The sequence below is a fragment of the Phacochoerus africanus genome, chromosome 5, assembly GCF_016906955.1.
Source record: "Phacochoerus africanus isolate WHEZ1 chromosome 5, ROS_Pafr_v1, whole genome shotgun sequence".
NCBI lineage: Eukaryota > Metazoa > Chordata > Mammalia > Artiodactyla > Suidae > Phacochoerus > Phacochoerus africanus.
This window is the reverse complement of record NC_062548.1, coordinates 7,086,258-7,109,990: the sequence shown is the minus strand read 5'-3', so window position 1 is coordinate 7,109,990 and position 23,733 is coordinate 7,086,258. Positions and strand designations below refer to the sequence as shown.

Sequence of the window (23,733 nt, the reverse complement as noted above, 5' to 3'; positions counted from 1 at the left end):
TGGTTAACGAATCCGACTAGGAACCACGAGGTTGTGGGTTTGATCCCTGGCACCACTCAGTGGGTTAAGGATCTGGTGTTGCCATGGAGCTGTGGTGTAGGTCACAGACGCAGCTCGGATCTGGCGTTGCTGTGGCTGTGGTGTAGATCAGTGGCTTCAGGTCCAATTGGACCCCTAGCCTGGGAACCTCCATATGCCACGGGTGCGGCCCTAGAAAAGACAGAAAGACAAAACAAACAAACAAACAAACATGACTGCATAGAAGTTCCCGCTGTGGCACAGTATGTTCAGAATCCAACTGCGGCCACTCAGATGGCTGCAGAGACTTGGGTTCCATCCCTGGCCTGGCACAGGAAGTTAAAGTGTTGCTGCAGCTATGGCATAGGTCACAGCAGCAGCTCTGATTCGACCCCTGTCCTGGGAACTTCCATATGCCATGGGTGGCCTTTAAAAACAAGGCAACGATAACGACATTCGTTAAATTGGGGGCAGTAGGTAGTAGTTACGGATTATTCTCCGGCCTTTTTTGTATGTTTGAAAAAAGTCCCCATCCTGCGAAGGAAAGAAAAGACAAGGAACAGCACAGGGCGGTGGGCCGGAGCTGGGCTCTGCCCCTGCTGTGCGGGGCTGGGGCTGGGGCTGGGTGGGGGGCGCTCAGCCTGCTGTCCGGATGTGGCAGGAGACAGCTGCGCCCGGGGTTCCCTGCCCGGTCTAGCTGTCTGTCCCCCCACCTCACCCCACCCCAACCCCAGTCCCCACCGGAGCCACGGATGCTGACCTGCGCCCTTCTGCCGTCTTCCCGCAGCCGCCGAGGCCATGCCCAGCTCGGCGCTGTGGGCGGTGGATCTCTTCGGCAGGGTGTGCACCCTCTCGACGGCCGCGCAGCACTGGGAGCTGTGCAGGGACGCCCAGCTCGAGTTCAAGCGGGTCAGCGCGGCCGCGCAGTGCTGCTGGGGCATCGCCTGCGACCACCAGGTGTACGTGCGCGTGGGCTCCAGCGACGTCCCCATCCGCCGCCGGGAGGAGGCCTATGAGAATCAGGTGGGGTCCCGGGTGGGCACGCGTCGGGCTTGCCGAGCGGGTTGGTTGGCTGGGAGCCCCGCATCCCAGGCTCCCCCAGCCAGTCCCCACCCGCGTTGCCTTCTTTCTGCCTGAGATCCGAGCCGCACAGCATCCTGGGTCCTTGGTTCCCTGGGGGTCCCCTCTTGTGTCCTCATCCAGGCAGCCGGTTGGCTCCGCACGAGGAGGGGGCCGTGGCCTCTGCGGCTCAGGGTGGAAGTCACTCCTCGGCCCCTGGGGGCGCCGCCCAGGTGCTGGCTTAGGATGCGGGGCCCGGCCCTCTGCTCCCTTCCCATCCTGGAGCCGAACAGGAGGGTCCCCCTGGCCCAGGGAGGCCCCCGGCTGCTGGGCCTAAGGCTGGTCTCTGCCTCGGGCCCCCAGCGCTGGAACCCCGTGGGCGGCTTCTGTGAGACACTCCTGCCGAGCGACCGCTGGCCGTGGAGCGACGTGAGTGGGCTCCAGCACCGGCCGCTGGATGGGGTGGCGCTGCCCTCGCCGCACTGGGAGTGGGAGTCGGACTGGTACGTGGATGAGAATTTTGGAGGGGAACCCACCGAGAAAGGGGTAGGTGAACTCGGTTCCTGCCGCGGCTCCCCCAGTGGGGAGGGAGCGCCTTGGGCTCGGCCTGTCCCCCCAGGGCTGTCCCCAGCACCCCGTGGGCCAGCCCCCAGCCCGTGCCCCGTGTGCTCCCCCCGGCTGCCTGGCCTTGCTGCTAGCTCCCACCCCTGCCCATCCTGCCCCCTCCACCCCGGCTCTCCTCCTCCTTCCTGGAGCGCCTTCCAGAGCCCCCCGCCCCCGCTCCATCTTGACATTTCAGGGGTGGACATACGCCATCGACTTCCCCGCCACCTACACTAGAGACAAGAAGTGGAATTCCTGCGTGCGCCGGCGTCGGTGGATCCGGTACAGGAGATACAAATCCCGGGACACGTGGGCCCAGGTCTGGGAGCCTGTGTGTGGCCTGGGGGGTGGGGGCGGCTGCAGTCACAGGGATCCTCACCCCCACCCCCACCCTCCCCGCGGGCACAGGGGACCCCCCGCCAGCCCTGGGCCTGGCCTCTGCTGTGCTCCTGTGCAGGCCATGCCTGTCCCTCGGTTTGGGGGGTGCTGCTGGGGGAGCTGGGCAGACTGTGGCCCAGGACAGCACAGGACTGGCTGGCCCTGAGCCTCAGTCGGTGCCCTTCCACCTCTCCTGCCACCACCACAGGGGCCACCCTGGCTCTTGTACTTTTCCGTGACCCAGAGAAACCAACGTAGGGACGTGAGGCCTGAACCAGGGTCCCGTGGGACCTTGAATGAGAGGAGCCAGCGCCCCGCCCCTCTGCAGGGCCCATGCGGCAAGGGGGGCCCAGCCTCCTGCCCCCTGGGCTGGAAGCAGCCAGCAGCTAGGGGACGACCAAGGTCAGGGGGGACTTTCGCCGCAGGACCCTTCTGGGTGCAGGGCGGGGGTAGTGGCATCACAACTGCAAAGCCGGGGTCCCATCGGGGACAGCAGCCCAGGCCTGGCGGCCCATAGAGGGCAGGGTGGGGGGCCCAGGCCGGGAGCTCTCTGTCCTGATGCTGCCTTCTCTGTGGGGTCAGCAGGGGCCAAGCCGGAGGATGGAAGGCAGCGAGCACGCTCAGGGCCACAGCGGAACGCGGGTTGGGGTGGGGGGTTGCACGTCCTGGTGTCCACCAGGAGGGGGCGGTGCCTTCCACCGGCCCAGGTGCCCTCAGGTACTGACGGCTGCCTCGCACCTGCCTGTCACAGATCCCGTCGCAGGATGACCCCAAGCAACTGCCCGACCCCTTCAACGACCTCTCCGTGGGGGGGTGGGAGATCACTGATGAGCCCGTGGGCCGCCTGTCCGTGTGGGCCGTGTCTCTGCAGGGGAAGGTAAGGCTGTGCCCCTCGGGCCTTGGAGGGAAGTGGCCGAAGGAGGCGGCCGCGGGTAGCGGGGTGGGAGGGAAGCTGGCCTTCAGGGGGAAGGAGGGGCTCGCCCCAGACCTCACCTGGCCCTCCTGGCTCTGGAGCTGCGGCTGCCCTGAGCAGGCAGTGTGTTACTGGGGGCCCCACAGCCCGCCATCCCATGACCCCTGCTGTCCTGGGGGGCCTGCTGGGGCCTGCGCTTCCTAGAAGTCCCTGACCTCCCATCCCAGGCCGGGTCCTCGCCCATCTCTCCTCTGAGCCCTGAGCACTGATCACTGTCCAGCCTTGGCTCGGACACCATCACTCTTGTCTCCCCAGACAGCCTCAGCCCCCTGCCTGCTCCCCTGTGGTGCCTCCCACCCAGCGGGCTCCAGTAGTGCTGTGGGCAGGAAGGCAGATGGGCGTGGGTGGATGGGTGTATTGCTGATGGGTGGGTGGAGAGGTATGGGGGTGGGTGGCTGGATGGTCTGGTGGGTATATAAATAGATGAATAAGTAGACAGATGGGGTATGGACAGGTGGATATGTGTGGGGGGGGTGAATAAGTGGATGGATGGGTGGGCGGATGGGTGGGTGGGTGTGTGGATGGATGGGTGGATGGTTGGATGGATAGACGTGTGGGTAGATGGGGTGGGTGGGTGGATGGATGGATGGACAGGTGTGTGGATGGATGGATGGATGGATGGGTGGATGGACAGACGTGTGGGTAGATGGGGTGGGTGGGTGGATGAATGGATGGACAGGTATGTGGATGGATGGATGGATGGATGGATGGATGGGTGGATGGGGTGGGTGGGTGTGTGGGTGGATGGATAGATGGGTGGGTGGATGGATAGACATGTGGGTGGATGGGGTGGGTGGGTGGGTGGGTGGACAGGTGTGTGGATGGATGGCTGGGTGGGTGGGTGGGTGGATGGATGGATGGTTGGGTGGATGGATGGATGGTTGGGTGGGTGGGTGGATGGATGTGTGGGTGGATGGATAGATGGGTGGGTGGATGGATAGATGTGTGGGTGGATGGGTGGGTGGGTGTGTGGGTGGGTGGATGGATGGATGGATGGACAGGTGTGTGGATGGATGGATGGATGTGTGGGTGGGTGGATGGGTGGGTGGGTGGGTGGGTGGATGGATGGACGTGTGGGTGGGTGGATGGATGGTTGGGTGGGTGGGTGGATGGACGTGTGGGTGGATGGGGTGGGTGGGTGGGTGGATAGATGGGTGGGTGGATGGATAGATGGGTGGGTGGATGGATAGATGGGTGGGTGGATGGGGTGGGTGGGTGTGTGGGTGGGTGGATGGATGGATGGATGGACAGGTGTGTGGATGGATGGATGGATGTGTGGGTGGGTGGATGGGTGGGTGGATGGATGGATCGATGGATGGGTGGATGGGTGGGTGGATGGGTCGATGGATGGGTGGATGGATGGATGGATGGATGGACGGGTGGGTGGATGGGAGTCAGATGTTTAGAAAGGAGAGGGGATTCTTTTCTTGGGGAGTTTGTGAACCTAGCACAGGAATAAAACCCACCCACGAAAGCAGCAGTGACCTAAACTGTCCTTGGCACAACCAGCACTTTGGTTGTGACTGTCGAGTGTTCGTCATGACTCCATACTCTCAGCATGACGTGACCCAGATTCTCAGGTCGGCTCGGGAACAGTCACAGCAGGCTTTTGCCAGGCTTACCTCTAGGTCCTGCTTGGTCTGGGTGTAGTCAGCTTGTCGTTTTCTGAGCCACGCTGAAGGGTGGGGGGAGCTGGCCTGGAGCAGAGTCCCCGTCAAGGGGCCATGCCACCTGGATGCAAAGAAGGGAGAACAGGCCTGAGCGCATTGCCTGGTGCGAGCCAGGCTGTCCTGCCTCACTCCTATGGTCTGTAAAAGGTGTGACCAGGACCCTGGGCCCCAGAAGGATCTGGGCAGACAGTTGGGCCCAAACCAGTGGGAAGCAGAAGAGGGGCTGCCTGGGCCTGGGGCTGCAGTGAGGGACAGCTGCTGTCGCCCAGCTGCTGATTTATTCTCTAAGGTGTTTGAGGAAACACTCAGCAAAACATCATGTGCAAAAAACAAAAGCATTTCCCTGGTGGCTCAGTGGGTTAAGGGTCTGATGTTATCACTGCTGTGGTTCAGGTTGCTGCTGTGGGCTGGGTTCAGTCCCTGGCCCAGGAACTTCTGCATGCACTGGTGCAGCCACAAAAAAGCACATATCATGTGCTGGAAGTTCCCTTGAGGCACAGCAGGTCAGGGATCCGTTGCTGCTGTCGCAACTGCAGCATGGGTTCAATCCCTGGCCTGGGAACTTCCACATGCCATAGGCACAGCCAAAAAACAAACAAAAAACACACAAAGCCCCAAACATCATGTGCAAATAGGGCCCATAACACATGCATTTGTGGGTGATGATGACGGCAGGTTATAACCAATCTGCTCTACTGTCTTTTTTCCTTGGAAAATACTTTCTATACTAAATCACTGAAAATTTTGTATCATTATAAGTGAGATCATGGCACGTAATTCACAAATGTTCAGGCAGTTTAGCTAGGACAAAATTTAAAGCTTATAAATAAAATTAGTATGAATCACATATCTAATAAAGAATTTTAAAACGAAAAAAAAAAAGAGCAAGACAATAGAGTCCCCACCGTGAAACAGCTCTCTGGAGGGGTCGGAGTCCTCCTGGACCCCCTCTAGATGGAATGAGCCAAACAGTTGGGACAGTAGGAGCGGGTGGCTCAGCCCTTAAGTCTTTTATTACGCGCTCTCTCTTCAGGTTAAGGAGGAAAAGAGGCAGAGGGTTTAGACATTCCTGGGAGGGGGCTTAGGGGGTTCCTTACCAACCACCGGGAAGCTTCTGCTAGAGACGGGTTCCCTTAGAGTGTGTCGCCACTAGGGGGCGCAGGACACCGGCCTGGGGCAGGCGTTCTCACAATGAAGCAGATGGCAGAAGAGGGCGGTCCCCTCGGACCGCCAATATCCAGGTGTCCGTGTCGCGTTTTTTAGCAGGGATGGGGAGTCATCTGGCTTGAGGATCCCGACGGCAGTGGGGGAAGGGGTGACCGAGATCTGGACGGTCCTGGCCCCCTGGTCCCCAGGAGACTCCAGGTTCGGGCTGGGCAGGTGCTGATGCAAAGGCGGCCAAGCTTGGGCAGAGGACCCGGCCGCGGAGCCCTGGTTGACCCTGCCTGACCCTCCCCGTGGGTTTCTCTCGCCGCGCAGGTGTGGTACAGAGAGGACGTCAGCCACCCCAACCCCGAAGGCTCATCGTGGTCCTTGGTGGACACCCCCGGGGAGGTGGTTCAGATCAGCTGTGGCCCCCACGACCTGCTGTGGGCAACACTCTGGGAGGGACAGGCTTTGGTCCGGGAAGGAATCAACAGGAACCATCCCAAAGGTGGGCGGCCCTGCGCCCCCTGCTGGCCGGGGTGGGGGGTGCAGCTCTCCGTGCCCGGGCGCCCACACTTTCTCCTGCGGCCCCGTAGGAAGTTCGTGGTCCATAGTGGAGCCCCCCACGTCAGAAAATGGCATCATGCACGTCTCCGCGGGAGTCGGCGTGCTCTGGGCTGTCACCAAGGACCGGAAAGTAAGCCGGGGTTCCTGAGGGACTGGGTCCGAGGGCTCCGTTTCCTTTTGAGGGTTGCGTGGTTTTTTTGTTTTTGTGAGTGTGATCTAAACCCTTTAGAACGAATCTGGCATCGGCCAAGCTCAGTACCAAGTGCAGAGCGGCTGTACCCGTCGCTCAACAGGCCGAAACATCTCAAATAATCAGAAGCCAGTTTTCTGAACCCCTCTGCTTTCTCCTGCCCAGAGCTTGTCACTTTGGCTTCATCAGAGGCAAATCCAGTAAAATAAGCTGCTTTCACGTTGCATCCGTCATCTGTTTCCAACTCCACGTCAGGGGCATCTTTTCTGTACAGTGTGCTTGTGCTCATCTGTGGTCTAAACCCAAGGGCCAAATTATTCATTTGTTCTTCCCAAAACTTAAAAAAAAAAAAACCCCAAAAAAACCCAACCATCCATTTCAGTGCACCCCCCCCCCCCCAGGCAGGCGTATTTATGTCTGACGTTCCCAGGTTTGGTTCCGACGAGGTGTCAACTCTTACAATCCCTGTGGCACCAGCTGGATCGAGATGGTGGGAGAAATGGCGATGGTGAACGTGGGGCTGAATGACCAGGTGGGTGCGGGCCTGAGCCTTGGTCCCCCCGGGCCGGGGGCGGCAACCCCGGCTCAGAATGGGGTCCCCCATGCATCCTGCTGTCCCTTCCCGCTGGCCTCGCTCACGAGGCCTGCACGGGAGGGGGGTCCCAGCCCCTCTGCGCACTCCGGTCCTGGAGCCCCCACCTGTCCCAGGCCACACCCCCAGGGACCCTCAGAGCCAAGGCAGTGAGCATGGGTATGGGGGAGGGGCGTGTATCCTGGAGGCCTGGCGGGGAGGTGGTTCTTTTTCTTTTTCTTTCTTTTTCCTTTTTCAGAGCTTGCACCTGCGGCATAGGGAAACTCCCAGGCGAGGGGTCAAAGAGTAGCTACAGCTGCCAGGCTCCACCACAGCTCACGACCATGCCAGATCCTCAACCCACTGAGGGAGGCCAGGGATTGAATCCGCATCCTCACGGATGCTCGTTGGGCTTGTTACTGCTGAGCCACAGTGGGAACTCTGAGCCTGGGAGGGTTTTGTTGAGAACTGTTGGGGTAAAATCAGATCACCGAGTCCAAGAAGAAACACCTTCCGACTTTGTAGTCACAGCGTCTCTTCAGCATCGCCTGAAGTGTAGCCTCCGTCTCGTAGACAGTGAGATGTGGCTTCTTTGAAGACTCCAGATGTGAAAGTGACACTTTCCCCATTGCACTAGAAGCTCTTCCTGCAGAGCTGGCCTTTCCTGTGTCCCCACGCTCTCCTCACCCACCTTGGGAGCTGGGCCCATGTGGTCAGGGGAGAGGCGGGCACTGGCTGGTGCCCCCTGGACTGAGCACGGAGGCCACCTGCCATGACCAAGTGATAGAGATGCCGCAGCCCTGCCATCGAGGGGCCACAGCTCTGCTTTCAGGTGCCCCAAGGCTGGGGCCCCATATGGACTGCTCCCAGGCTCCTCAGCTGCCCAGGGTGCCTGCCTTCCTCAGCACCCAAAGGCCAAGGGCAGGAGGCCAGCTCGGCCACCTTTCCCATAGAAAATGAAGTCAGAGTCAAGGAGATTATTTTGCATCTTTAAAAAGACTGGGACATCCTCTGGGTTCATTTGGATGCAGCTTCCTTCCCACCAAAGACCACAGGGAGGATGGGGACATGGGTGGACCTTGGGTCCTGCACAGCACCCACCAGCACCCACACGTCCCCCGGACCCTGGTTCCCGAAGCCCCTGGGGTCCTTGCCTCTCCTGAGCTTGGCGCCTGCCCTCCCCAGGCCCCCCTGGGCTCCACTTCCCATGTCTGACTCCTGTCCTCACTGCACGGCCACCCCATCCCCTTCCTGGCCCAACAGGCGCGCCCCCACCCATGTGCTGCCCGCCTCTGCAGATGCGTCCTCCAGGCCCGGGGCGCGCCCCCCACCCCAGGCTCCCCCCAGCTGTACCTCTCTCTGTCCCAGGTCTGGGGCATCGGCTGGGCGGACCGGGCCCTGTACTTCCGTCAGGGCGTCACCCAGAGCGAGCTCAGCGGGAGGACGTGGAAAGCCATTGTCGCCGGCCGGGAGTGTGACCGCTCTCACTCGGGCAGCTCGTCCAGCCTCCTCAGGTGATCAGGGTGGCGGGACTCAGCGGGGTCAGTGCCTCGTCCCAGGCTGGAGAAGACAGGTCCCGACCCCCCAGGGCCCCACGAGGGGCTGTGGGGCCTCCTCCCTTCCTGTCCTCGGGCCCGGGGAGGTCCGTCCACGTCGGGGGGCTGACCCGGAGCAGGGCTGGCCCGTTGGTCCTGTGGCCTCAAGGTCTGGCAGAGAAGAGGCTTCTCTGCGGGGAGGCTGCTGGGACCCCTGTGCCCAGGGAGGCCCAGGGAGAAGATGGAGCGTCTCTAATCGGGAGCAGGGCCCTCGGGTTTGCAGCAGAATCACCTGACAGCCTGGCTCCCGCCCTTCTCCACGCCCCGCCCCCGGAGCAATGAGGCGATTTGGCATTTCTGGCAACGTCCCAGGTGTGCCGTGTTGGGGACCAGGCCTCTCTCTGGGGCTTGAGCATGTGGACCTGTCTCGGCCCTGCTCACTGGCTGTCGGGACCAGGCGGGTAACTTAGCACCTTAGCTGGGGAGGCCCCAGCTCTACAGCAGGAGGGTCCCCAGTATCCCCAGCACTTACCTGCTGGGTCGTGTGGCCTGGGGGCGGGGTGGGGGGCTCTGGGCACCGCACTCCTGCCTGCAGCTCGCGTCCTTCTCAGACTCTGATCCACATACTTCTGCTCGCCCAGCGTGGTGGTCAGCCCTCTGCTGCACCGTCACTCCAGAGATGCCTGGAAGCTGGCCGTGCAGGGTTCACTCACGTTTACCTGAGGAGTTAGGAGTTTCAGCTGGTGGTTCTTAAAGGGAACAGCACATTGGAACCAGCTGCGAACGTCCAAAACCACTGATGCCAAACCTTCAATAGCTTGATTTTGGCGATGGCTTCTTAACTATGACACCCAAAGCACAAGTAACTAAAGGGAAATAGATAAAGCAGACTTCAGCAAAATTTAAACATTTTGGGAGTTCCCTTCGTGGCTCAGCAGTTAATCAGTCTGACTAGGATCCGTGAGGATGCAGGTTCGATCCCTGGCCTCGCTCAGTGGGTTCAGGATTCAGTGTTGCCGTGAGTGTGGTGTAGGTCGCAGACACGGCTTGGATCTTGTGTTGCTGTGGCTATGGCTATGGCCAGCACCTGTAGCTCCAATTCTACCCCTAGCCTGGAAACTTCCATGTGCCACAGGTGTGGCCCTAAAAAGCAAAAAAAAGAAAAAGAAAAAAAGTTAAATATTTTGTGCATCGAAGGACACTGTCAAGGTGAAAAGATAAATGGGAGGAAATATTGGCAAGTCATATCTGACTCAGTCTAGCAGCTAGAACATATAAAGAGTTCCTACACTTCAACAGCCAAGCAAGAGGCAACTCAATTTATTTTTTTTATTTTTATTTTTTTTGGTCTTTTTGCCTTTTCTAGGGCCGCTCCCATGGCATATGGAGGTTCCCAGGCTAGGGGTCTAATCGGAGCTGTAGCCACCCACCTGCTCCAGAGCCACAGCAACACAGGATCCGAGCCACGTCTGTGACCTATACCACAGCTCACGGCAACGCCGGATCCTTAACCCACTGAGCAAGGGCAGGGACCGAACCTGCAACCTCATGGTTCCTAGTCGGATTCGTTAACCACTGTGCCATGACGGGAACTCCGAAACTCAATTTAAAAAGGGCAAATGAGGCGTTCCTGCTGTGATACAACGGGATGGGTGGTGTCTTGGGAGCACTGGGACGCAGGTTCAATCCCCAGCCCAGCACAGTGGGTTAAGGATCCAGCGTTGTTGCAGCTGCGGCTTTGGCTGCAACTACGGCTCAGATCTGATCCCTGGCCTGATCTGATCTCTGGCTGGGGAGCTCCACATGCTGTGGTGGCCAGAAAAGAAAAAGGGGTGGGGGGGTCGGGGATAAATGACTCGAATAGACAATTCTCCCAAGTAGAAATGCAAATGGCCTGCACCCACAGGAAAGGAGGCTGGACATCAAGTCCTGAGGGAAATGCAAACAAAATCGCAAGGCGGTACCACTTCCCACCCGCCAGAACAGCTGTAATTGGAAAGACAGTAACATAACAAGTGTTAACAAGATGTGGAGAACCTGGAACGCTGCTGGCCGAGGTGTGAAAAGGGTGCAGTCCCGCTGGAAAATAGTCTGGCGGTTCCTCGGGACGTTAGAGTCACCGTAGGACCCAGCAATTTCACTCCCACCTCTGTACCCAGAAGAACCCCAAACAGAGGTTCAAATAATAATTTGTACATAAATATTTATAGAGCGCTATTCCCAAGAGCCAAAAGGTGGAAATGACTCAAATGCCCATCAATGGATGCAGGAAACACGAGACATCCATACAGTGGGATATTAGGTAGCAATAAAAGGAGTGAAGGACTGACACAGGTACGACACGGCTGAGCCTTGATATTGCACCAAGAGACAGCAGCCCATCTCCAAAGGTCACGTACGGCACGAGGCCACTTAGCTGAAGTGTCCAGAAGAGGTGAATCCGTGGAGACAGAAAGCAAATTAGTGGTTGCCAGGAGCCTGGGGGAGAAGAGGAGACTGTTTCCTCTGGGGTGCAACAATATTGTGAATATACTTACTGCCACGGTATTTTACTATTTTTTGTTTTATTTTATTTTATTATTTTATTTTATTTTATGCCAGGTCTGTAGCATGTGGAAGTTCCCAGGCCAGGGACTGAACTCAAGCCGCTGCAGTGACCATGTTGGATCCTTAACCTGCTTCCCCACAAGGGAACTCCCCCACTTTTACAATTTTAAATGGTACATTTTATATCACACGTATCTTACAATAAAAAAATAACAGTTCCACCAGCTCTCCACCCAAGATGTAATAAGATGTGATGGGTCTGGGGGTGGCCTGGGACTTTTTTTTTTTGTCTTTTTTTTGCTATTTCCCTGGGCCGCTTCCGCGGCATGTGGAGGTTCCCAGGCTAGGGGTCTAATTGGAGCTGTAGCCACCGGCCTACGCCAGAGCCACAGCAACGCAGGATCCAAGCCGCGTCTGCAACCTACACCACAGCTCACGGCAATGCCGGATCGTCAACCCACTGAGCAAGGGCAGGGACCGAACCCGCAACCTCATGGTTCCTAGTCGGATTCGTTAACCACTGCGCCACGACGGGAACTCCCATGGGACCTTTTAAAGTTCCCTGGTGGTTCAGTGGATTAAGGATCTGGCATTGTCACTACTGTGGCTTGAGTCACTGCTGCGGTTGAATCTCTGGCCAGGGAACTTCTGCATGCTGCAGGCACCACCAAAAAATCATAATGATAAAGTACAAATAAAAGGGAAAATAAAACGAAGTTCCCCTGGGTTCTAGGTCCCTGGGGAGCAGGTATTGGTGTGCATGGCCCAGAGAGGCCGTGACTTGCTCGGGGGGTCACATAGCATGGAAGGGAGTCACGGGTCTGCCCCTCTCCTTCCAGCGCTGGCTGCTTCTTTGGCGACGAGGTGCGGGGCAGCGGCGAGTCCTGTGGGCCGAGCGACTCGGAGGCCGAGAGGCTGGGGCCTGAGCCTGAGCCTGCGCCGGAGGTCGCCAGCCCTGCCTCCACCCCGGCCGAGCTGCCCTGGACCAACATCGACCTGAAGGAGCCCAAGGGGGGGCCCAGCCACGCGGCCACCGGCTTTGCCGAGGCCTCCGACCTCTCCTCGCTGGGCCTCCTCCCGCTGGGCTTGGAGGAGCCCGAGGGCGCCGACGGCCACCCGCTGTGGGCCTGGGTGTCCGGAGGAGGCTGCGCCGTGGAGGCCCACTCCACGCTCAAGTGGTTCACCGTCCAGTCGGGTAAGGGCAGCAGCGTGCCCGGGGGGGGGGGGCGGTGGAGCAGGCCTGATGCCCCCCACAGGGCTCAGCCCGTCTGTCTGATGCCGTCGAAGGCCAGCCCGGGCATCAGAAGGAAGGGCGCCGGCCCAGGCCCTGTCCTGGCGTTGGTGACCCTTCTAGGCTGAGCTGCGTGGCCATCAGCTTTCCCGTCAGGGTGAATGGCAGGAGGGAGGGCTCCCGAGACATTTTGCAGAGATGGGCACATTCTCAAAAGAAAGGGCGGGTTCCAAGAAGGAAAAAGAGGGCGGGCCGGGGGCCGGGGTCCTGAGGCTGCGGCCGGCCCGCAGGCCTGTCCCCCTCCGTGCAGACGCTGTCGCTGTCCATCACGCCAGCCCAGACCGCCGCTTGGCGGAAGCAGATCTTCCAGCAGCTCACGGAAAGGACCAAGCGGGAGCTGGAGAACTTCCGCCACTATGAGCAGGCGGTGGAGCAGGTGGGCCGTCCCCGGGCGCTTTTCTCCAGCAGGCATTCGTTGAGTGCCTGCTGTATGCCAGCCATGGGGTGCGGTGGGAGAAACGGAGGGGTGTATCCAGCCCCGTGTAGATTCAAGGATGAAGAGTCCGTGTTCCAGGCACAGAGGACCTGGCTGCATCTCTGCTGGTGGCACAGGTTGGGCCTCTGGAGACAGGCAGGCAGGTGTGGGTCCCAGCTTTGCTGCTGGCTCACTCTGTGACGCTGGGCCAGGCATAGAACCCCCCACCCCCGGGCCTCAGTTTCCCCATCCAGAGCAAGGGTGCCCACCCCACAGACTGAGGATGATGGAATTCACTGGCTTGGGACCTGGTCGGATGTCCGGGGCATCACTTTTGTCCTTGGGGTGAAGAGAGGGAGCTGGCAGTGCTAAGCAGGACCCCCCAGTGAGGCAGCAAAGAGACGGGGGGGCCAAGGGGGCCCGGGGACTGGGCTGAGCGTGGGAGCCCCAGGGACCTGCCTGTGACGCATCCCGCTGCCCTCCGGGGCCTGTGCCACAGTCGGTGTGGGTGAAGACCGGGGCCCTGCAGTGGTGGTGCGACTGGAAACCCCACAAGTGGGTGGACGTGCGTGTGGCCCTGGAGCAGTTCACGGGGCACGACGGCGCTCGGGACAGCATCCTCTTCATCTACTACGTGGTCCACGAGGAGAAGAAGGTGGGGGGTGGCCCCTGGGGGAGCTGCGGGGGGTGGTCCAGGTTGGAGGGGGCCTCCGGGGGAGGGGACACAGAGCCCGGGGCGCTGGAGCAGAGGTGCTCCGCCCAGGACCGCGTGTGGCGTCTACAAAGCACTGGCCCACGCTGGCAGCATCGGGCCGGAGGCGGGCAGGTGTGAGCCGCTGCCAGGCCCTCGTGCTCCAGATGAGACAGCAGGCTCGGGAGGCAGAGCCGCCCGCCCCTCCTGGGCTGGGGTTTGAGCCCAGTCAGATGCTCTGGTTCTAAATGCCCTTGTCACAGCAGAAATGTCCCTGAGGCTCTCACGAGCCAGGCCCCCGTACCGAACTTGCCGCCCATCCCTAACCCTGCAGGCCCCGGGGTGGGATCGGGGGTGACCCAGCTGTCGCTGGCTGGCCCTCTACCGGGCCGGAGCTCTGCCCAGGGCCCCCCATGCCCCCAGCCCCCCGGTGACGGCTCTGTCCCCCCAACAGTACATCCACGTGTTCCTCAACGAGGTGACAGCGCTGGTCCCCGTGCTCAGCGAGGCCAAGCACTCCTTCGCCCTGTACACCCCCGAGAGGACCCGGCAGAGGTGGCCCGTGCGCCTGGCCGCCGCCACCGAGCAGGACATGAGCGACTGGGTGAGTGGGCGGGGGTCCGGCGCGCTCGGGCCACCCACCCCCCTTCCCGGCGCTGACCCGCCTCCCCTCGGCAGCTCGCCCTCCTCAACCTGTCCTGCTGCGAGAGCCGGAGGGTCCACGGCCGCCCCTCGCCGCAGGCCATCTGGTCCGTCACCTGCAAGGGGGACATCTTTGTGAGCGAGCCCAGCCCGGACCTCGAGGCCCCCGAGCGCCCGCTGCCCTGCGACCAGATGTGAGTTGGCTGTGCTCGGGATGGGGCTGGGGCCTGGCCGCCCGGCCTGCACCAGAGCTGGGCTCCCACTGGCTGGCTGGCTGGCTGGCGCCCAGGCCCCCAGTCTTCCTGGGCCTGCGCGAGGACCTCAAGCGGGACCAGGAGCGTGGGGGGCAAGGGCACAACCCGCAGGTGGCATTTAAATCCACGAGGTGGAGTGAGGTCACACCCAGGGGAGGGTGGCAGCCTGAGCAGAGTCCTGGGGCATTTCAGGTGGAGACGAGGCAGCAGACTCAGTGCTCCCGATTCTGCCTTGACGCTGCCTCAGAAGTCACCCCGAGCCCATGGGGACCCGGGCGACGGAGCAGCCGGGAGGCCCCGCACAGGAGGGGAGGGTGGGCATCCATCTACTTTTGACTTGTCCACGGCAGCAGCCCTGTGTGCCCACTGCCCAGTTGGACAAGTCACCTCTGGTGACAGTGGCAGGGCCTCTGCCCACAGGAGGGTGACCCAGGTGGCAGCCGCACCCTGCACTCCAGGAGGCTGTGGTGTCACCGCACAGCCTGTCTGCTGGCCCTTGTGGTGGCTCATCCTGCTCTGCGGCGACATGCCTGGCCCAGAGTGCCTGGGGCAGAGGGGCACTCAGGCCGCTGACCTGGGCCCCATCCACAGAGCTCCGGGGTTCGGGGGTCCCGCGCGCCAGCTCCGAGCCTGCCTTCGCTGATTAATACCTGATGGGAAGCCAGGCGGGTTTCCTTGGCCTCAAGCAGTGTGACACTGGAGGCCAAAGATGAGTGAAATGGGATGTACCCAGGAGCAAACGGGGCAGAGGCCGGGAAGTCCGGCCGGGCGCATTGCTCACCCCCGGCCCCATCTTCCAGGTTCTGGCGGCAAATGGGAGGCCACCTGCGGGTGGTGGAGGCCAACAGCCGCGGCGTCGTGTGGGGCATCGGCTACGACCACACGGCCTGGGTGTACACGGGCGGCTACGGGGGAGGCTGCTTCCAAGGTGAGGGTGGCAGGACCGGCTCCCCGGCCCTGCCCACAGCACCCCCCCCTCCCCGGGCCGGCCCCCCTCTAATCCCTGGCTGGCTTCCCTGGCCCAGCGCGGACACTCGGCTGACAGCTGGCTGACAGGTGACCTTCACCTCTGCCAGCCTCTGCAGTCCCGGGGCCAACCCACGAGCCCTCCCCTCCCGTGCGCCGTCCTGGGTACCCACAGCTGAGCCGAGCTGGGCCCTCAAAGGTCCTAGAAAGATTGCTGCCAGGCCCTCACCCCACAGAGACCTCAGGGCGCGATGGGGCAGCTGCAGGAGCCCAGTCTCCTGATCCCCACTCTGAGTTCCAGCCCCGCTTAGGGGGGGTCGTGCCCTGGGGGAGGAGGGCTTGTCGACCCCCTGTGGGCTCCCTAAGCTCCCGAGGCAGGGTCCCTGTGCCTCGTACAGGTACATGGAGGCAGAAGAAAACAGCAAAATGCGACATGCCGTGCCGTAGCCCGCACAGTCCTCAGCGTGTAGCTGTGGTCCACTGAGACCGCAGGCACGCACGTCCACACAGCAGGCACGGCAGCTTCCCTGGGTGCGAGACAGGAAGTACCTCTGGCCCCACCTCACACATGAGGAAAGTGGGGCGCACGGGGTTGTGTGAGCGGTCCCGGCACCTCTGTTCCTAAGGCCCGGGGTGGGCCTCACGCCTGCCTGGTGCAGGGACGTGGGATGAAAACGGCCCAGAAGGGGAGCAGCCGAGAACAGAGTGTGAGGCGGGGAAGCTGGGGTGGGGGGGGACCTTCTCACCCAAGTCACGCAGCCCCTGGACAACCCCAGAAGAGAGAAACCCGAGCTGGCCAGCTTGGGAGCCCCCCTCGGCCCGCCCTCCCCGGCCTCCGGTGCTCCAGGCAGAAGCCCGAGAGGCCTGCGGGCAGGTGCGGCCTGGGTCCAGCCGCCTCCTCTCCCCCAGGCCTGGCCAGCAGCACCAGCAACATCTACACGCAGTCGGACGTGAAGTGTGTCTACATCTACGAGAACCAGCGCTGGAACCCGGTCACAGGCTACACCAGCAGGTGAGGGGCTCGGAGGCCCGGGCAACAGGAGCCCAGCTGGCTCCTGGCCCTGACTGGAACCTGCTGGATCTGATTGCTGGCAGGACTTTTTCCCTCAAATCTTTACGTGTCCTGCATTTTTTTTTTTTCTTTGTCTTTTTGCCATTTCTTGGGCCGCTCCTGCGGCATATGGAGGTTCCCAGGCTAGGGGTCTAATCAGAGCTACAGCTGCCAGTCTACACCACAGCCACAGCAACACAGGATCTGTAGCCGCATCTGCGACCTACACCACAGCTCATGGCAACGCCGGATCCTTAACCCACTGAGTGAGGCCAGGGATCGAACCCGCAACCTCATGGTTCCTAGGCGGATTCGTGAACCACTGCGCCACGACGGGAACTCCGTGTTATGCATGTTTTAAAAACACTTGTTGAGCTCGTAACATGCATAAGGTGCATGCAACGTACATGCGGTGAGATCTGTCCGTCTGTGTCGGTATGTGGGTACACAGACAGATAAGTCTTTACAGATCATTGAATCACCACAGATCAAACACCACTGTCATCACCACGCAGGTCAAGAAATAGAACTAGAACGTTGCCACCCACCCCCTTCCCAGCCCCTCTGGTGCTTTCGTGTGGGGTTGGGGGGCAGTGCTTATTTATCCTTTTTTAAAAAATGTTTGCTTAATTTAAGCTGCTGAGAACATCGCAGGGACCATCACAGTTATTTCAGTTCTCCAAACGTGAGAGCTTTGGGACACTGTGTTTGGGGCAGAAGTGGGGACACCCTGTAAATTCTAGATCGTACGCAGCCTTTTGTGTCCTGCCCCACTCAGCCCAGAAACATGTTTCTCATTACTCTGTCCTGGGGTATTTTGTTCATTCATTTGTTTTAGAAACTAAGCAAGTCGTGGTATTTCTCAGCCGCTGCAGGGGTCTTGGCCGGCCCAAGCTGTGGTTCCCAAACTTGAGCCCCAGCCAAGCTCTGTCTTGGGGTCTCTCTCCCACACTTTGCCCGTTTCACATCTTGTAGAATAAAACTATGATCCTGGAGTTCCCATCCCGGCTCAGTGGTTCACGAATCCGACTAGGACCCATGAGGTGGCGGGTTCGATCCCCAGCCTCGCTCAGTGGGTTGGGGATCCAGCGTTGCCGTGAGCTGTGGTGTAGGTCGCAGGCACGGCTCAGATCGGGCGTTGCTATGGCTGTGGTGTTGGCTGGCAGCTGCAGCTCGGATTGAACCCCTAGACTGGGACCCTCCGTGTGCCACTGGTGCTGCCCTAGAAAAGACAAAAGACAAAAATAAATAAATAGATAAATAAAACTACCATCCTAAGCAGAGAGCTTTCCTGAGCTCTGTGAGTTGTTCTAGGAAATGATGGAAGCTGAGGCGGTACCTCCAAATTTGTACCAGGCTGGTCAGAAGTATGGTATGGCTCGTGTCTGAAGTGGGGGCAGTCTCCGAGGGGAACGTGCCCTTTAACTTGTGGGGGCTGAGTGGTCCTGCAGGTGACTCAGTAGGTGTTGGAACAACCAGGTCTCTGCAGCCAGTATACCCAGCCACACTCTCACCAGTGGGGCACCCCCTCCCCCGCCGCCACATCTTTGCTGGTTTCTTGTATTTCAGCCGCACTGATAAGCGTATCGTGGTACCTCCTGTTTCCAGTTTCTGGTTCCTGGGGGCTAAGGAGGCAGAGCACCTTTCACACATGACTGACACTTGGAGACCCTCCTTTGTGAACTGCCCCTTTACGTCCTTGTCCCAGGTTTTGGCTGGAGGATCTCTTTTTCTTGATTGGCCAGTGCTCTTTACATATGAAGGCACGAGCCATCTGTTTGTTACTTTGGTTCTGTCGCTTGCTGTTCACCCTGTTAGTGGTGACTTTTAAATATTAAAGGGAGTCTTGTTGATCATCCTTTTCTTTACAGAAAGTTGAGGCCTTTAGAAAGTTCTCTTAGGAAATCTCATTTACCCTGAGATAATGAATACATTGTTTTGTTTCTGGAACAGCAGTCAGCAAACTTTTCCAGTGAAAGACCAGAGAGTATATCTTTCAGGTGTGAAGGGCCTGGGTTTCTGTCACAGTGACTCACTCTGCTGCTGTCATCTGAAATCAGCTATGTAAACAAACGAGCCTTGCTGGGTCCTGAGAAGACATTGTATCTGGACACAAATGTGAATTCTATAGAATTTTCACATGTTATGAAGCATTATCGTTCCTTTGATTTTTTTCAACCCTTTAAAAATGTCAAAACCACCCTTAGCCTGTAGGCTGCACTAAAACAGGCCTGATGAGGCCTAAGGGGCGGTTTTGCCATCTGTTCTAGAAGCTTTATTTCTCTGTCTTGTCCACATAGGTCTAGAACCCCTGGCCTGAGTTAGGGGTCGAGTGTGGTTGGTTTTTTACTATCCAGTGGTCCACGCCACTTTCCTGTCCTTTCTCCTTGCCCGACAGTGGCCGCCTTTGTCTCAACGCCGGTGTCCGTGTGGGCAGGGCCCTTCCTGAGCCCTTCTCTTCCGGGCGCCCGGGCATCCTTGGGGTCACCCCACACTGTTCTGGCCGCCGTCCCTTTGAGGGCAGTTGTCAAAGCCTGTTGTCTCCATCTCACTTTGGCCATTCTTGGATTATTTCTGGAGGAACTGTAGAAACGGGGGTCTTGGTCCGGAGGGCTTCGGATCTGTGGGTGGTGTGGGCAGAAATGTTATCTCACAGTCCTAACTCCAGAATCTGGATGCACTTTTTTACGTCCATTTATGTGGATGGATCTGTAATTTCTTCTGAACGAGGTTTGGTGAGTTTTCTGTACAGGGGTCTTGGCATGTTTCATTAATGGTACTTTCTTTTTTTTTTTTTTTTCCCTTTTTAGGGCCGCAAGTGCAGCATATGGAAGTTCCCAGGCCGGGGGTCAATGTGCGGCTGCAGCTCCCGCCCTACACTGCAGCCACAGCCCCGCCAGATCCTTTAACCCACCGAGCGAGGCCAGGGATCGAACCCGCATCCTCATGGATACTAGTCAGGTTCTTTACCGCTGAGCCACAGTGGAAATGCCTGGTACGCCCTCTTTTTGATACTGTGATGAATGGCACAAACTTTTTAATTTCCTTTTTTTTTTTCTCAAAATTGATGAAAGGTAGAGATACCAAATAATATGAATAAACTCGAATCCCACCAACCAAAGGTCATGGCCAGTATCTGGGTTTTGGGCTGTTCCCTCCTGGGCGCCTGTGTGTGCAGGGCGAGGGGCAGGAGTCAGGCACGTAGAGGCCGCCTCCCAGTTCGACCCCCGAGGGTGGACCCGGCTTATCTGACCTCCCCTCGGTCGTGGACGTGTGGACCGTTGGTGACCTTCCACTGTCGTCCGGAGAGTTTAAAGGATTTCCTCCTGTGTAAATATTTGCCAGTCTCTCTGTTCACCCCAGGAATCAGGGTTTGAGCTCCCAAGGCAGCTGCAGCACATGCTGCCTGCGTGCGCTCTGGAAACCTCTGCCTGGCCGGCGTGTAGGGACCACACGGGATCAGACTCACTCGCCTCCCCGCTTCCTCCTCGCTGCCCCCATGGTCCTCGGAAGAGGAGCAGCAGTGCCAGGCACCCAGCCCGGGTAGAGGGTGCAAAGCCAGGGCCAGGGCCGCCCGCAGAGACCGCTGAGCATTGCATGTTGCTGCGAGTGTATCAGTCAGCAGGGCTGCCGTAACAAAACAGGCTGAGTGGCTTCAACATCAGGTGCTGTTCTTGCAGTTCTGGAGGCCGTGGAGTGTGAGGCCAGGTCAGCAGGCTGGCTTCTTGCCGATGCTGTGACCCATTCCGCTTCTCCGTGGGCTCCCGCGGCCTCCGGGGGGGCCAGCCCCCCTCCAGTCGTCACACGGCCTCCCTGTGTCGTCACACCATCTTCCCAATTTGGGGAACGTGGGTCCAGATGTCCCCATTTGTAAGGGCCCCATCACAGCGGTTAGGGCCACTGCACAACCATCTCCTCTCAACAGCCATCTCGTCTCCACCTGATCTCGGCAAAGACCCAAATCAGGTTTCACACCCAGGTTCGGGCTTCAGCGTCTTTTTGGGACACCACAACCCACAACACACAACAAAGCAGTGGGGTCCTGGCCACACGATGTGCCACAGCCCTTGGTGGGTGGCCTGGCCGTGCTCGTAGCCCCATGAGATGTGGGGTCCCCCAGTTGCTGTCCCCACCCTTGGGGCAGTTCTCTTTCTGCCTGTCGCCCCACCCCCCCACCCCTGCCCCGGAGACGGGGCGTCCCAGCTGCCTGGGCAGGGCCGGCCAGTCCCCTGTCAGCGTCCCCTCACCCCTGTTGTCCCGCGCAGGGGCCTGCCCACCGACCGGTACATGTGGAGTGACGCCACGGGGCTGCAGGAGTGCACCAAGGCCAGCACGAAGCCCCCGTCCCTGCAGTGGGCCTGGGTGAGCTCCGGGCTGGGGGCAGGCGGAGGCTGCCGTGGGGGGTCCACCCGCACTGACCCACCCATCCCCCAGGTGTCTGACTGGTTCGTGGATTTCAGCGTTCCTGGGGGCGCGGACCAGGAGGGGTGGCAGTACGCCAGCGACTTCCCTGCGTGAGCATCTCTTTGTCTCTCTCCGTGGGTGGGTGGGTGGGGGGGGCGTGCCAGTGGCAGCCTGGTCAGCCAGGCAGAGCCCCCTGCGCCCTGCCCCCCTGCCCAGCGGGTGGAGGCCCTGCCATGATTGGGCACCAGTCATGTCCTGATGGAGGCCAGAGCCTGAGCTGCGGCTTCTGAGCAGCTGAGCTTCCGAGCAGACCCCTGCTGGTGGGGGCAGGGGGGCTTATCTTGGACCGACCCGGCCCTTTGGCCTTGGGCTTTGAACCTGTCGCCCTAAAGGGCTCTGTTGGAGCCTGGGGTGGGAGGGCTCAGAGGCCCCTGAGCTAGAAACAGCGCCCCAATGGGGCAGCTGCCATATCTGGCCCCACTGAGGCCCCAGCCCCAGGGAGACCCCGGCCCCGGGAGACCCCAGCCCCGGGAGGCGTGGGCCGGACTAGAGGCATCTCAGAAAGACATTGTCCTGTTACCTGCCACCCTCTGGGCCTGCTCCACGGCTGGCACTGAGGCTCTGTAACTCCTGGAGGAAGAACGTGTGCTGTGACACTTTCCAGAACCTTCCCACTGAAAGGTCTTGATTTCAGCTTCTTCCTCTTGCAGCTCATACCACGGGTACAAAACCATGAAGGATTTTGTCCGGAGAAGGTGCTGGGCCAGGTAAGAGGGAGGGAATGGGTGTGGCCTTGTCCTCCTGCGGCTTCCTCCTCGGCCCAGGCCGGCCCTCCCCTGGGTCCCTGAGGAAGAAGGAGGTGGGGGGGGGAGGAGAAAACAGAATCGAAGTAAATGTCAGCCCAGGAAGTGCCCTCGGGCCCAGTGCTGGTTCCCAAGACTTTGTTTTCAAGAGCTAATAAGAGAAATGTCATTGGCAGATGGTGCCTCTCCCCGACGGAAGGCCTGGCTGGGGGCGGGGGGCAGGGCGGGGGCCGAGGGCATGGAGGGTGGTGCACACTGGGCTCCCGGGGTCCCAGGGCCTGCCCGCGCCCTTCTGTCCAGAGCGGGTGGCCCTGAGGCTCGCAGCAGCGTCCGTGTGCCCAGGGCTCTGCTCTCCTTCTGCTGCACAGAAAATGCAAGCTGGTGACCAGCGGGCCCTGGCTGGAGGTGGCCCCCATCGCCCTCGGGGACGTGTCCATCATCCCAGAGAGCCCGGGCGCCCCCGGGAGTGGACCCAGCATCGCGCTCTGGGCCGTCAGTGACAAGGGGGACGTGCTGTGCCGCCTGGGTGTGTCCGAGCTTAACCCTGCGGTGAGCACCTCGTGGCCGCGGCCGGGACGCAGGCCCAGCCGGCCTGTCCCCCAGGGGCTCCGGCGGATTCTCCCCGGAAGAGGGCTCCTTGGTGGAGTCGTGTGGGGTCAGGCCTCCTGGGCCCGCCCAGGACCGTCTGGGTCCTGCCGGACAGTGCACGTGGCCCGAGAGGGTCACCGGGCCCCATGGGCAGGTGCAGCGGAGGACGACGTGGCCTGCCGGCTCCGGGGACCCAGGCGGGCGACCGAGGCGGGTGCGGGCAGTCCTGAGCGTCCCTCCGCCCCTGCCCACAGGGCTCCTCCTGGCTGCACGTGGGTACCGACCAGCCCTTCGCCTCCGTGTCCATCGGGGCCTGCTACCAGGTGTGGGCCGTGGCGAGAGATGGCTCCGCCTTCTACCGTGGCTCCGTGTCCCCCTCCAAGCCAGCTGGTGAGTGCCCCCTCTCAGGAGGCCCCGCCTGCTGCCACCGCCATGCCGTGAGGGCGCCTAGGGGCGGCAGGAGCTGCTTCCTCTTCCGGGGGAAGCTGGTTCACGGGTCTCCAGATTTCCTGTTTAGATCAACAAGCATTTAGCGGGAATTCCCTGGCCGCTCAGCAGGTTAAAGATCTGGCATTGTCAGTGCTGTGGTGCCAGTTCAATCCCCGGCCCAAGAATGTCCATATGTCACAGGTGTGACCAAAAAGACAAGGATTTCCTGAATGATTTCCTGTGGTCCAGGCTCAGGGGCCAAGCCAGGCTCTCCTCAGAGGCTGCCTCCCTCTGCTGGGACTGAGCAGGGGGTGGTCGCTTGGTGATGGGGCCACCCTTCACTGCCCTTGGCCTCCTGGCCCTCGGGGACAGGCCTGGGGCACCCCGCATGGCCATCCACAGTGTCCACCTGGCTGCCCGCTGGGACTGCAGGCTGTACCAGCTGGTGGCCAGATGTATGGACAGTGGAGCCAGTGCAGGGATGGGTGGACAGATGGGTGGGTGGTAGCTGGTGCACTGCCACTCCCAAGCCCATGCAGGGCAGTGGGTTGGCATAGCATCCCCAAGGCTGGCTCTCCACTGCATGCAGGGCCGGGCACCTTCCTGTCCCTGTCTGGGTCAGTGACCATCAGGCTCCACCGTCTGGAATCAGCCACAGCATCGGGAGGGCGCTGGGCAGGGCTGGGGCAGCTCGCGCTGGGCCCCCTCACACGTGTGGTCCCGGGGGTCCAGGGACAGAGGCCAGCTGCCTTCCCCCGCCGGTGACCCTGCGAGCAGCAGAGGAGGCCACTGTCTGATGACAGGTTTGGTTCCTCTCGGCTGCTTCCCAAATCCAATCTCCCATCGCAGGCGATTGCTGGTACCACATCCCATCTCCCCCCAAACAGAGACTCAAACAGGTGTCTGTGGGGCACACAGCGGTGTACGCCTTGGATGAAAACG

General features: G+C 60.4%; 1 protein-coding gene and 1 long non-coding RNA gene across 4 annotated transcripts in view; one reads left to right on the top strand and one right to left on the bottom strand.

The window, feature by feature from the left end:
• TECPR1 (tectonin beta-propeller repeat containing 1) overlaps positions 1-23,733 on the top strand; it is a 30,380-nt gene that overhangs the window by 3,979 nt on the left and 2,668 nt on the right. For all 3 annotated transcript variants that reach the window (XM_047779529.1, XM_047779528.1, XM_047779527.1), the window contains exons 2-22: positions 806-1,041; positions 1,441-1,623; positions 1,877-1,999; positions 2,810-2,935; positions 6,181-6,355; positions 6,444-6,544; positions 7,035-7,136; positions 8,544-8,689; positions 12,097-12,452; positions 12,779-12,924; positions 13,463-13,618; positions 14,109-14,258; positions 14,333-14,490; positions 15,351-15,478; positions 16,426-16,528; positions 20,833-20,929; positions 21,002-21,081; positions 21,682-21,738; positions 22,143-22,323; positions 22,617-22,752; positions 23,641-23,733. In XM_047779529.1, coding sequence (XP_047635485.1) covers positions 817-1,041; positions 1,441-1,623; positions 1,877-1,999; positions 2,810-2,935; positions 6,181-6,355; positions 6,444-6,544; positions 7,035-7,136; positions 8,544-8,689; positions 12,097-12,452; positions 12,779-12,924; positions 13,463-13,618; positions 14,109-14,258; positions 14,333-14,490; positions 15,351-15,478; positions 16,426-16,528; positions 20,833-20,929; positions 21,002-21,081; positions 21,682-21,738; positions 22,143-22,323; positions 22,617-22,752; positions 23,641-23,733 — 3,022 coding nt within the window. In that variant the 5' untranslated portion in view covers positions 806-816. The remainder of the gene's footprint in view (positions 1-805; positions 1,042-1,440; positions 1,624-1,876; positions 2,000-2,809; positions 2,936-6,180; positions 6,356-6,443; positions 6,545-7,034; positions 7,137-8,543; positions 8,690-12,096; positions 12,453-12,778; positions 12,925-13,462; positions 13,619-14,108; positions 14,259-14,332; positions 14,491-15,350; positions 15,479-16,425; positions 16,529-20,832; positions 20,930-21,001; positions 21,082-21,681; positions 21,739-22,142; positions 22,324-22,616; positions 22,753-23,640) is intronic.
• LOC125127047 (uncharacterized) lies at positions 967-23,646 on the bottom strand. The gene is made up of 5 exons (XR_007134846.1): positions 22,647-23,646; positions 21,552-21,815; positions 8,529-9,429; positions 4,654-4,762; positions 967-1,028 (listed from the first exon to the last, which is right to left on the bottom strand). It is a non-coding gene; the product is annotated as an uncharacterized LOC125127047 (long non-coding RNA).